Source organism: Larus michahellis, chromosome 23 (assembly GCF_964199755.1).
Source record: "Larus michahellis chromosome 23, bLarMic1.1, whole genome shotgun sequence".
NCBI lineage: Eukaryota > Metazoa > Chordata > Aves > Charadriiformes > Laridae > Larus > Larus michahellis.
The window spans coordinates 2512789-2526769 of NC_133918.1; the positions used below are offsets into that span (position 1 = coordinate 2512789).

Sequence of the window (13981 nt, forward strand, 5' to 3'; positions counted from 1 at the left end):
ACCACGAACGCAAAGGGCTAAGAAACCCAGGAAGGAAAGAGATAAGCTCCAAGAATTATTACCTCTAAAAGTCTTGTCCTTTCAACTCCAAGTGCTACTTTTGAGGTTTGATACAGGAGTTCCAACTCAGGGGCCGGCACTTCTGTTACACCCACCTCACAACTGCTAGGAAAGCTGTTTCTTTTTTTTTTTTTTTTTTTTTTTTCACTGTTTTACCTACATCCTTGCTATCCACTTCTCATATAGACAAAATTAGCCGTCGGTACATAAACCAATGCCAGGATTTTCCAGCTATTGATGGCTGTTCCGGACAGACGAAAGGTATCAGGTCCTGCTTAGCTGGAAGTCGTATTTCAGTGAATAATCTGTCACCGTGTTTGCAGCAGTCAGGGTCTTGAGGTCCCCTGCCCGTGTTTTTCTGTATGAGCTCACACGGTGGCTGCACACATAATCAGCCAGTTTTGGCCAGCCATCGCAGAGGAGATAGGGGTAAAAGTTGCTTCTCAGTGAGGAGAAGCACGGCCATTACACGGCCAAATAAATCAGTTGATAAAAACCGTTTTTTAATCAAAAGACCAAGTGATCTCTTCAGCCGTTTCTATGATTTCCATGATTTCCTTCCACCCAGTAAGACATTCTCACTGCTGTTTCCAGAAGGAAAACAAGCAGTTCGCATTTGTCTGGCAAAGTGGTTCAAATAACTTCAGTTCTCTAGTAATGGCTGCTATCGAAATACCTAAAATGGAAGGATCAACGTTTCTGTGCCTTCACATTACGGCTCAGAACGTGGTTTCAATTAGGACTGTTCTCCACTTTTTATTTGTTCACTTCCTATGAACATTCAGTCACTTGGGTCCCGATTCACGAGCTCACTGAAACACACGTTTTTTTATAAATGTGTTTAAACATAAAACGGAATCATGGTGTTCTCCTGAAATGGCACACTTAGTTTCAGTGTCTCAAGTATTTAACAAAAGGCAAAGATCCATCTTAAATCCTGAAGTGTTCACCAAAAGCAACATTCAGTTGTGCATCGGGTTATAAAATTCACAGTCTGCAATCGATGCTGCATTGATTTAGATAGGCCTTCCATAAGAGACCAGCTGCCTCAGTTCACTAAAATGCTCAAGCATATGTTTAATTTTAAGAATATGAATAATTCCATTGATGTCAATGGCACTTGCTTACACTTAAGAATATATTTTGCTGGGCTAGAGCCAGAAATAGTGCCATGTAATGCCAATAAAGTGCAAACTGCAATATTTCTCTAAGTGCTTTCTGGGACCAATTTAAAAACTAATCAATGGAGACCTGTAATGTGAAAATGCAAAAATTAATATATGTGAGATTTTGCTGTTTACTATCCTAACATTGCCAAGTATTAACATCCACCAGAACACTGCCAAGTGCAATCAAAACCAAATCTGCGAAACAGAGCAAAAATGGCAACAAGTTGAATTTGTTATTCACCATGAATCATCCTATCAGACTTAAAGATTTACTCATGTAACATTAACATTTACGATCCTTACAGAAAGACATGCATGTAAAGACAGGGTCTGACCCCGTTTGTACCATCCCCAACGCGTACTAACTCTACCCAGCCCAGAGAGACACTCCAGTTTGAAGTGGATGCTTAAAAGAGAGAAGAGGATCTGCTCTGTAACAGCAGAAACATGCCTTGGACAAGGATGACTTTTGATGACCAAAACGTCATGGAGCAAAGGGCCACTAAAAACATGATTTTGCTCTGCTGCTTGCTGCGCCGTACCTCCCACAAAACTCCATGAATTGCCCTCTTATGAGGAACCGATGAAAATTTGCAGGCACCAAACACTCTAGCAATTTGTATTTATTCTTATAGCTTTACGCATCATAAGTACAACAGTACTGACGTTGCCAGTGACCTGCGTGGACTTGGGACATTCCCCTTGCTCCCCTACGATGGTATCGGCGTATAAATAGCTATATATCCGTATGCAAATGATTGCTGTTTTCAAGCTGTTCATGAGTGACCTTATACACTGCCCATACGGTACAGTAATATGTTTTCCACATATGTCAGATGTTTCATGACACATTTCACGCATATATTTAAAATAGATTTCATAGCATATAAAAATGCGCAGGCAGTGGAAGAAAATGGCCTGCATCTGCAATGTTTACATAATGCATTTCAAAACTGCATGAAACGCGTCCAAATTGATTGTATTCTTCATCTATCTAAAATATTGATGGCATATAAAATGTATGTGTAATGGATTCACTCATGAGCATGCATTACATGCCTTGTTTTGATGCCTGAGTAACAAAGGGAAAGAATTTGTTACAGCTCTGCCTCCACGGTGGAGCTACAGAGACAATTCGCAATTCTCCCTGTGTTGGTCGAAACGGTATTTGTCGCATGTGTACGTCGCTTTATATTCCAACCTGACTGCCTCGAAACTGCCTTAACTGGGCCTTTATGCAACAAAATCAAGCCCCAAGGCGTTTGAGAGGTGCCACACTGCTGAGATATGGCTTTGCTGCAATCAGGTGCTCTATTGTCTCACAGGTAGCGATACCAGCCACAAGGATTAAGTTTCAGTGGGACAAATTTCAGGGCGGTAGGGCCAGCCAAATTCCCTGAGTCACAGGCAAGTTTGCATAGCCCATACTGCAGCGCGGGGGATTATCTGAACTGCTATCGTACCTGAGCTAGATAGATCAGAGGTGGTTTGCATACATTTACACACGTGGCAACCCCACCTCCGGTTGCTGTACAGACAGGTGAAAACTCATTTTGTATCATTCCATCAAAACAGCTCAGTTTTGCTGGAATCTGTCGTGAGAACAGCTGACCCAGAATCCACAATAAAATCAGGAATTCATGCTAATTGGAATCTTACATGCTCTGAAACGCTGCTCCGCCGGCTCTGGGATGTCTCACAATCTGCTCTGGGTATAGAGAGGATCAAACCACGAGGCTGGGTATCTGCTGATGTTGGAGGTGGCCAGTTGCTCTGAAAACCACCATTATTTTTTTTACTGGGGGCTGTAAATAGCAGAAACAGTGGTCCCAAAAGGAAAAGGCATCACACAATGTGAGCCAGAGCTCAGGATGCTCAGAAACATGGCAAGCATGAGCGTGCGCAGCCACTGGACTGCTACGTTAGAGCCCCAGGAAACTCCAAACACTGGGAATGCCTTGGGAGAAGTTATATCTAAGTGTATTTGTCTGGGATGGTAATTCCTACTTGCTTTTTGGATTCTTTTTGATACAGAAAACAATTCAGAGCAGGCTTTTTGGTACTGGTCAGACTCCCCTACTGAACTCCTCCTGTCATGTCCTATTTTTCAAGCTATTTTTTCCCCCATCTGGTATGTTTCAGTGGCCTGAAGGTTATCCTGCCTGGGGTGACAGTCACCAGCCCTCTCTCTGAGCATGCAGATGAGCACCTTTCAATGACTTTGGCATCGACCAAAAGAAGCCCCATGCAAAGCAGACACAAATTTCGGCAGTGAATCTCACTGCCACCTATTGTACCGTGATTGTGTTTGCTCCAACGGGCACATAGGGTGCCTGGGCCCGTCTTCTCCAGCCTGCACTTCTGCCAGCAGCTGGTATTCAGTGTTGGACAAATCCAGGCTGTGAAATGCTCGTCACGGCAGGTCCAGCCGGTGGGTTTGGCACAACACATCCAGTTACATCACTTGGCCAAAGCTGACCTCTTGTCTGTAGAGTACAAGAGAAAGGTGCTGTCATCCGACAGCTGCTCAATAGCCAGGCGAAACGAATTGATAGGTGTCGATTCAGGCTGCGGTGGACCAGTAGCTACATTATAATGCCAACCTCACCTTTGGTGTTAATGAGGCCCCTTCATTAACAGCCTTGAGCAGAGGGGTCAAGGACTGAATAGAGACAGACTCCTTTCTCACCCAGAAAGCTGGTCCTTCTCATTCAGAATTGAAGCACGTTGGCGGGGCAGTTTGAGGACGCTTGCGCTGCCCATGCTGCATCTGCAAGGGACGTGATGTATTTGTGACTATTCATCTGTCTCTTTTCACCAGCACTAAATACACAGAAAGAATAAAATAAATTCTCATTGTGTTCCCGCTTACTAAGAAAATTTTCCCTTCTTCCTTCTGGTTTGGAGGGCTATTGTACATTAAAAGCCTTTTGCATTTTTCAGTAGCTATAGTATGCTATAATTTAGATTTTCCTTAGGCACAAAAGGACTTAGTTAAGCTAAACTGTATTGCAGTGTGGGTTTTTTTTCTACTAAGTCCTTCATTAATAAGTGAACTAAAGAATTTCCAAGCTGTCCGTAATTTTTCCCAGATGCAGCTAGTAGTTGCTAAGAGTATCTTTTTGGCAATCAGAGTTTTTGGCTATTAAAAATCTGGACTTTTGCTATACTATCCTGGTGTTAAATATGTGCTGTGAATACTGTAGCATGGAGTGTGAATTGGAGAAGGAGGGCAAGGCAGAGAACAGGCAAAGCAAAAATCATTTTTAGAAGAATAAATATTGCTAGGATGAACAGCTGATACGAACGAACACACTTCCCTGCAGGGATCCCGATGCCGATTAGCAAACCAGGAGCCCTGCTACACCAGCACGAGCATCGCTGCAGAGCTAACTCCCTCCTTCTCACTCACAGCTTCTCTCTCTGTCGCTACCTGCCCTGTTTTCTCCCTGGCAGCCAGCACGGACAAGCCCTGCCGTGAGCCTGTGCCACCAGCTGAAGACAACAAAGGCCACAGCCAGCCATACACAAACCCAGCTTCCCTCAGCACCACCAGAGAAACTCTCTTGGCTTCAGGTTCAGGACGTTTTCTGAGGCTGCAAGTAAGGACTGTTGTTGGCAAAGCCATGGTAAGTACCAGGAGAAAGATATCTGTCCCTTATTACCTAAACTATCACCATTTCCTTGTTTCAACTGCAGGTATGTTCATCTTGGAAATGCCGCGGAGTATTTGGCACATTGGATGTGCTTCACGAGAGTAGATCAAGATCACTATAATCATTTTGCAGCTGGTAAGAGAAGGCGATGAAGTCACTTGCACAAGTCCAGGAGAGAACTTGGTGGTCTTTCCTCTCAGTCATGTTGCATACGGACACAAAGTGGAGGCACGTATTTTCTGAGAGAAACCCTGCTCAAATGCCAGATTTGTGTCTGAATCTTTAGATCCGCGGGACTATTAGGAGATCGTCATTTTTCTACACTGCCTGACTCTTTAAGTGCTGGAGACAGCTCTGCTTGTTGGCTGGCTGGTGTCCAAGCCCCTCAAAGCACAGACTGACCACAAAACTCATGGTCTTCAGTTCAGTGGTAAAAGGGAAGATGCAACCAAATGAGTAATGAGAAAATAATAATGAATGACAACAAACACTGAAACAAACTTGTTTCTCCAGGGATAGGAAGCGCAATCCGCAAACTTACAGATGATATAAATTGATGATGGGGGTCTTATAGCAGACGTACAGCCAACCATGCCAAGGAGTGACGCTAAGCCTACAGGAAAGTACTTTTAAGCCTACAGGAAAGTACTTTTGCTGCAATATGAGAGATGGTGGTTGGGGGCTGGCGAGTAAGAAATTTGGGCATCTTGGGTTGCATGGCAATTGGGATCATCGTCTGAGGGGTTGTGTGTGTTTTCGGGGGTTCATTGTTGTGTTCCCGCAGAGAGGGGGAGCCGAGGAGAAGGAAGGAGAGGTGCAGTTGTGATGGCTCTTGCCTGCTCCCCAGGCAGAGCCTCGGAAAAGCTCTGGGGTCTGTCACAGCTCAGCGCCTGCCGGCCAGTCCTCTCCCAGGAGGTGTCTGTGGATGTCCCAGCGTGGGCTGCGCTGTCCCAACTCGCACTTGACATGACTTTCCCCACCGAAGCACTAGGACTCGTCCCTTTCCAAAGACCCCAGTTGTTGCCTCCTTTGCTCATGCTCCCCAAGACCAGCGAGGTTTGGCCTGTACAGCAGCCATGGCGTGCACAGGCAGGAACGAAAAAGATGTGTTGCACCTTCCCCAGACTGTAGATTAGCTTGTGCTGGCAGAAACACCCCAAAAATCTTTCCCATCCCTGGGTTTACCTGGCCCAGGCAGGGACAAGTGCAGTGCAAAGTCTTTTTTCCACTTTATTTTCCACCATCCACGACTCTCAGGGGACAGAACCAGCCCTTGGCGTAGCCTTCTACCATGGGCCAAGCCAGATTAAACACACACCTTTCAGTCCAGGGCAGAGATCTTTGAAGCAAGACTCTGGAAAGAAAAATAAAAAGCCCAAACAAAAATTAGGGAGAGCTGTCATGTTTCATTTGCATATTTGAATATGCAAATAAGATCTGTTTCTTATCCATTGGCACTGGCCCTACTGTAGATGGCAGCAACACAGCAGATCTCTGCCAGCATACAGTGCCACAAAGAAAGACGCTAATTGGATTTGCAGACGCTTATTGCAGAACCCAGAAGTTGCTGGAATAGATATAAAGAAACAGGAGCTCAGCCCACGGCTGCCTTGGGTGCGAAGGCGCTCAGCTGACAGCTTGTTAGCTTGAGATGGCCCTGCGAAATTAGAAGTTTGGAGGAGCCTGGATGGCTGCTGGCTACACCTTCCCCAGCACTACCCAGCACCTGAAACTCGCAACACACTCCCATGGAGCCTGGCAAATTTTCTACCCTCGGCTGTGGGGTTTTTTTCAGAACTTGAAAAGCAAATCGGGGCTAAGCTTGATCATTCCTTGGGCTGGAAACTGTTCAGAACTGGGAACTGCTAGTGGAGCAAAGGCTGGTTATAGGAATTTCTCTCCTTCAGTATTTTTGCAGTTGAATGCAAGGAGCTACCCCAGCACATTCTAAATTAAACCACTCGCACTACTTGTCCTAGCACAGAGCCCTGGGGTGCTGGCTTGGAGCAGGCGTCGATCTAATGAAATGCTTACTCTGAATGGGGCACCCCAACTTCTCCAGTATAGTTTAATGGCCATGCACTTAGTCTGAGGTGCCACGGAAGCTGAGGTGCCTGACTCAGGGTTTCCCATCCCTGACGGGGAAGTTCTTGCTCAGATCCCACCCCAGGTGGGAGCAGCTGGAAGCTGGAGGAGCGACTTGTGTCCAAACCAGCAGAAGTACACGTGGTTGTGCTGAAGTGGGAGCGCAGTCCAGGACCTGCACTGGGAGAGCACAAAAAAACCCATTAGCACCAGGCTGGGCAAAACTAAAGGCACAGAAAAATTGTCGCCCATGGGAATTAAAATAAAAAGCAAATTCTAATGATGTTTCAGAGGAAGTAACAGACAATTTTTTCAGGAAAGGGAAAAGTTCAGGATCTCGTGTGTCTGAGCAACATCTCTTGCACAAGGAGGAAATTCAACAGAGCAAGAGTGGAGTTAAACTTGGGAAAGACGGAGACATTTCCAGAAAAGGTTCAGGCCTGGGAGCATGTAACCCCCAAGGACTGCGATGAGGCTGTGAGTGAATAGCCAGGACTGAGAGTTAGAAAATAAAAGATTTAGACCTAAGAGTCATGTGCATGGGAATAATGTCCACAATTAAAGATATCAATGAGAACTCCCAGAGAAAGAGGCCCTGTCTCAATGGAGAAGAAAAGAGACTGTCCAAGGAGATGTCTCTTGGGACTGCATCAGACAGAAACACGGAAAATTAAAACTGGGGCACTTAAAAGAACCCAAATCAGGCTCTTTTTTGTTGTTGTTGTTGTTAACTGAAGCGATTAAGCATTTTGCTTTACTAATATCCTCTATCAGGTTGATGAGGTAAACTGGCTCTTTAGAATGATTTGGGAACCGATTAATCCTTGCCTGTGGCTATCAGTTAGCGACACACACAGCGTTATTGGCTAACACGCATTTTTCTGCTGCCTTGCAGAGATCAACAAACCATTCTCAAACAAGAAAGTTGCACGGAGGAAAAAAAAATAAAAATAAATTCTGCCTTGCATCGAAAATTTGCGCAGAAACAGTCACAAATTGCACTTGCAGCGGCAGTCCCGCGGTAATTTAAGGCTGGCAAAATTGAGCGCGATAACTTGTCATGTGGAGCTCTAAGAAAAGGTAAACAAAACCCCACTTTTGAGATGCAAATGCCACGCTCGGAGTCGGCGGCGGTGCTGAGAAAACCGCCTTTGCGGGGCGGGCGGCTTTTACCGCTGCCCCCGCCGCAGCCGGGACAGTGACCTCCGGGCCCGTCCCCCGGCTGAGCCCGCGGCCGATAACCACCGCTCCACTGAAGGAATCCCCGCGCCCATTTGCATTGCAAATACCCCCCCGCTACAGACCAGAAAACGAGATATTGTTTCCCCTGCCGCGAAGGGCCCTCTCCCCGCCGCGGTCTCCCCCATGGCGGCGCGGCCGGGGAAGGCGGCGGGCGGCCCGCGGGGCCCGGAGCGGCGGCGGCCGGAGGGGGCTGAGGGGAGAGCGGGGGGGAAAGGCGGGAACGTGAGAGGAACTGCGGGGGAACGAGGGAAGGTGAGGGACAAAGAGGAGAAATGAGGGAGAGCGAGGGGGAAAATGGGAGAAACTGAGGGGGAAACGAGGGGAGACCGAGGAGGGAACGGAACCTGAGAGAAAATGGGTGAGACTGAGGGGAAAAACGAGATGAACAGAGAAAAATGAGAGAAACTGAGGAGAAAATGAGAGACTGAGGGAGAAACTGAACCTGAGAGAAAATGGGGGAGACTGAGGGAAAAATGAGATAAACAGAGAAAAATGAGAGGAACTGAGGGCAAAATAAGGGCAACCAAGGGGGAAATTGAACCTGAGAGAAAATAGGGAGGACTAAGGGGAAAAACGAGATAAACCGAGAAAAACGAGAGAAACTGGGGGAAAAATGAGGCAGACTGAGGGGGGGAAACTGAACCTGAGAGAAAATAGGGGAGACTGAGGGGAAAAATGAGATGAACAGAGCAAAATGAGAGAAACTGAGGGAAAAGTGAGGGAGACTGAGAGGGGAATGAAACTGAGGGAAAATGAGAGAAACTGAGGGAAAGTGAGGGAGACTGAGGGAAAAATGAGATGATCGGAGCAAAATGAGAGGGAAATATGGGAGAGTGAGGGGGGAATGAGGGAGACTGAGAGAAACGTGTGAGGCTGAGGGGAAGGAGAGAAACAGAAAGGAAATGAGGGAGACCAAGGGAAAAATGAGACAAACAGAAAAAATGCTAGACTGGGGGGAAAATTGAGGGAGACTGAGGGAAAAATGAGAGAAACGGAGGTAAAAATGTTGGAGACTGAAGGGGAAAAATGAGAGAAATGGAAAGAAAATGAGGGAGACTGAGGGCAGTTGAGAGGAAACGAGGGAGAGCAAGGGAAAAATGAGGGAGAGCAAGGGAGAATGAAGGAGAGCGAGGGGAAATGAAGGAGAACGGGAGAAAATGAGAGAAACCGAGGAGAAATGAGGGATAAAGAGGGGGAAAAGGAGGCGGGGGGCATTGGGGGGGAAAATGACGGACAGCGAGGGGAAAAATGAGACTGAGGGGAGATGCGGGTGGAGAGATGGAGGGAAAATGGGAAGGAGGGAGGGAGGCTGAGGGCGAACAAGGAGAACCGAGGGTGAGCAGTGCCACCAGCTCCCTCCCTCCCTAGCCATTCCGGACCGCCGTGCCCGCTGTACTGGGAGCTGCGGTTTCCCTTGTTCTCATTTGTGTAGGAAATTAATAAACGGGTGAGATTCGCTGCCGCCTGCGGCGGGGAAGCGCGGGCCGAGGGAGGGGAAAAGGGGCGGGTTAGTGCAGCCGGGAGCGCACAAGGCCCAAGCGCTCGGTGCCGGCCGTGCTGAGCCGTCCTGGGAGACCGGGCACAGGCCCGGGAAGGGGCCGCGGGCCCGAACCCGGCCACGCCGCAGCGCCGCGCCCGCCGCGGGGCGGGGGGAGGTGGCGAGGCCCCGCTCCCTCCCACCACCCGCTTGACCCAGCGCGGGCCCCGCCCCTGAGGCCGCCCCTCGGCAGCCCGCCCGCCGCCGATTGGGCACGGCGGCTGCCCGTTAGGCGGAGGCGGGGACGGCCGGCGGCTCCCGGGCGGAAGCCCCGCCTCCCGGCGTGAAGCGAGGCAGCTATTGGCGGCGGGCGGGTGCCTCTCTGGTGGCGTCGGTTTCCGGTTCCGCGGGGCGGGCGCCGGGGGGGTGGCGGGGCTGCTGCCTGTGAGTGACACACAATGAGGCGAGCAGCGGCGGCGGGGCCGTGAGGGGCCGCGACCGAGGAGGCGGCGGCAGCGGCTGAGGCGGCGGGGAGGGGGTGGGGGGGGACGGACGGAGAGCGGCTTCGCTCGTAGAGGGGGGGAAGAGAGGGGGGGAAAGAGACCCCCCCCCGCCGACTGGCCAGCGAAACCGCTGCGGCGGGAGCGAGCGAGCGGGGCCCGCGGTGCTGCGCCCAGCCATGGACAATCAGGTGAGGGGAGCGGCGGCGCCCGCGCCGCCGGGGGGGTGGGGCCCCTCGGCGCCGCCCCTCCCCCCCGCGCGGGGGACACGCGTGGGGAGGGGCTGGGGTCCCCCTGCACCGGGGGGGGTGAGGGTGCATGGGGGGGGGGGGGGGCCACCCCCGTCCTGGAGGAGAGGGGGGTTGATTCCCCCCGGTGGTGTTGGGGGGCATCGCCCCCTCTTCGGGGAGGCACACCCCCTCCCCACGCCCCCTTTTTTTGGGGGGTGGGGGGGGTTGTTCAGCCCTCGCCCCTTCATGGGCGTCCGCGCTGCAGCCTCGCCCGCGGCGGGGGGTGGCAGCAGCATTTCCCGCAAATTCCTGCCTGGGCTTATTTACGGGGAGGGGTGGTGCCGGCGTTGCTACCCCCATCAGCCGCGGTGCAAAGGGTTAATGCCACCGAGAGAGTTATTACCGCTGCGGGGAGACGGTGGGAAGCCGCCCGGTAGCGGCCGGGTGGCTGCGGTGCTGCAGCAGGCAGGGATGGATGCTGGAAGTTTACCTGAGGTGATCCAGAGCAGGCTGGCTCAGGCCTTTTGTGTGCGAGTGCGTGCGAGCTGGTAACAGGTTACCTACGAGCCTTAGGTTCAGGAGGTGAGCCCCGCTATCCTTTGAATAATCGTCCAAAGGAGAGCGAATGGAAGCTGGTTATGGCTTTCAGGCAATTAGCACATCAAACAAAAAAAAAAAAAACCCAGAGCAGCCTTCAGAATGTTTATTGAGAAGTTGAAAAGCAGAGTCCTTTGTATTATTACAAATTGTTTGAATAGGATCCTGATTTTCCTTTGTTGAGAGACACGCTTGGAAAAAAAAACCCCTCCATTTTCAGTGGAGCAACTTTGCATGTTTGTTATGTTAGGAGATCTTATTTTCAAATGTGTTTCAACTTCTGGCTTAATTCATAGCGATTGTTAATTGGACCGATATGCGAGGAGTATAGCAAGTACAACTTTCACTCTCAGTTAAACAGTTCTCTTTTATGTTTAATTTTGTTCTCTTCTACACAGTCCCATCTGTTTCTCAGCTAAAATTTCTCAGCCGTTTCAACTAGAAAGGCAAATTCTCTAGACTGACAGTCATTTGCACTTCTCTGGAGAGGGGTAGTAGCTGGCAACAGTAGCACAATTTAAAGGGTAATTATGGAATCGATAACGTGAAGCTGGTGAACAGACTGGCTCAGTTGATGTGAATGCTTGCGTGAACACTGTGGGAAGTATCCCAGATAAAGCAGGCCTGCAAGCACCCTCCTATGTGAGCTTGGGATTTAGGCAGACTGTCTCCACATAATGCTCTTCCACCATAGGAGAGATTGCCCTGCTTCAACTGAAACACACCTTGTCTTTTTTTCTTATTCCTTGATACGACATGAAAGAACAGACGGCTATGTACCTTCATTTTTAGCGCAGGAGCGAGGTGGAGCCAGTGTAGATAAGCCCTAAAGCGCAGAATGGGAAAAAATGGCCTGCCAAGAGAACTTGCAGAGGAAGGTAACACATAGAAATGTGGTAGTAATACAGGTGAAGGAATTAATTAGATGAGTTTGTCCCTGAGTCTTAGAATTGATGTGTTGGATGGCAGCTGAAGGTATTTTACTATAAAGATAATTGCCTGAAAGAGTGTGTTAAGGCTTATAGTTGAAATTAGAACTGGACTGCAATTTGGGAGGTCGAGCTTTGATGCTTGGGGCTCTGTAGACCTCCTGTGTGATCTTTTTACAAAGGAAAGAATACTGAGATTGAGTGACTTACTCTTTCTCAGAAGGTATTAACCATGCTCTGAAAATCACTTTCCCATACAACGTCAGGTTGGATACGCGAAGTATTTTTTGAGCATTAATCACGGTCATACTCCTCGTTGCAGTTCCTCGATGGGAAAATAAGGATAATACTTTTCCTAAACATCTGTCTAGAGCTTGCGAAGTTTTCTCTTTCCATGTTCATTGTCTAACATCATGCCCTGGGTTTGGCTCTGTGTCCACCTGTAATATAGGAAATGACAAATAATGTTGCCTCTCCCAATGGTAATTGAGAACTGCCAGAAAGGACAAGAAGCTTATTTTCAAGCCTTAGGTTAAGAAAGGGGTAAGGACTAAAAACTGCCCCATTTTTATAACTTCCAGTTGCTGAAGCTGGATTTTGTTGGATTTAGTTTGAGAGTGCTGTGCTGCTGGTCTAGTTTGTATAACATATACATACAAAATTAGTAAGTAGTCGGATACCTCAGGTGTTATTCCCCGTCTCTACAAATCTTGCCCTAAGATTTGCTTCCTTTAACTTGTGTCTGAATCACGTTTTCCTTTCCTCTCTTACATCTGTTTAATTCATTTGCTTTCTTCTGTCTGTGAAGTCTGCAGTATTGTGTGGATCTTCACAATTAATTTAATCTATTTTTTAAGACATTTAATGGGATTTTTGTGCTTTGAATGAGACATTGAATGCAGCTTCTCTGTTAACCTATGATTGGAGTAGGATTCGGGAGTGCAAATCAGAATTAGGTTGTTTTAGTGTTGGATATTGTGCCGGCATGCTGTATGTTTCGACTTGGTCTTTGAAAGTGCGTTAATAAAATACATTTACAAGAATACAAGGAGCATCATCTCTGTATTCTAATGGATTACATATTCCAGAGAATGTCATAAACCATCAATTCATGATCTGATTTTTCCTGTTTTAAGTTTTCTGTCAGTACTGTGAATTCTGTAAGCTGTGAACATCAAGTTCTGTCTCTGACACTTTCTAGAAATAAAGATTCTGCAATTAGGACTTTGCTGACAATTTAGTTGATAAGTGAGGCAGATAAACCTATCCCTCTTCTAAAGCTGTTTTCTCTGCAATGCTAACATTAGGAAGAAGATAGGTATGAAATGGTGCTAGGAGCTATTTTTATGATACCTTTTCTGTTGACAACACTGTAGTTTTCAGAATTAGACTAATCTCTCTGTGGAGGCTGTTGTATTCCTCCCCTGCGGTGATCTAGCGTCTTCTGTCTGTGGGGCTCAGCATTATGCGTAACATGTAAGCCGTTTCATTTTGCTTATGGTCTTACCTCTGTCCTAAAACAGTGCACGGTTCAAGTAAAATTGGAGCTGGGGCACCGAGCCCAACTGCGGAAAAAGCCCACCACTGAAGGGTTCACTCATGACTGGATGGTGTTTGTCCGTGGTCCAGAGCAGTGTGACATCCAGCATTTTGTGGAAAGGGTGGTCTTCCGGCTACATGAGAGCTTCCCAAAACCCAAGCGAGGTGAGTGTAATTTTGAAGATGCATTATTAGGTTTTCTCTCTATGTAAGAGCATTGTGCAAGTCTAGGTTGTCTTGGACTGTCGCTTTTCTGTAAAATACCTCCTTAAAGAGGAGCAAAATGTACATTGCGTGCACATCAGCTTTAACCTTTACCGTCTTTGTCTGAGGAAGGTCAGGGAGAATGGGACCTTTCTCCTGATGAAAGGGCTGGAGGTGAGATCCTTTCTCCTCTTATTTAAGCATTAGTACATGCAGGTTCCAAGATGCTTAGTGACAGCAGAAGATAATTCATGTTCTGAAATGGGAAAGATGGGTTTGATTTGTTAATATTT

General features: G+C 48.1%; 1 protein-coding gene across 2 annotated transcripts in view; it reads left to right on the forward strand.

The window, feature by feature from the left end:
• The first annotated feature begins 10216 nt into the window (after positions 1-10216).
• The window catches only part of MLLT1 (MLLT1 super elongation complex subunit), a 32472-nt gene continuing 28707 nt past the window's right edge, over positions 10217-13981 (forward strand). For both annotated transcript variants that reach the window (XM_074565372.1, XM_074565371.1), the window contains exons 1-2: positions 10217-10380; positions 13469-13649. In XM_074565372.1, the coding sequence (XP_074421473.1) occupies positions 10369-10380; positions 13469-13649 (193 nt within the window). In that variant the 5' untranslated portion in view covers positions 10217-10368. The remainder of the gene's footprint in view (positions 10381-13468; positions 13650-13981) is intronic.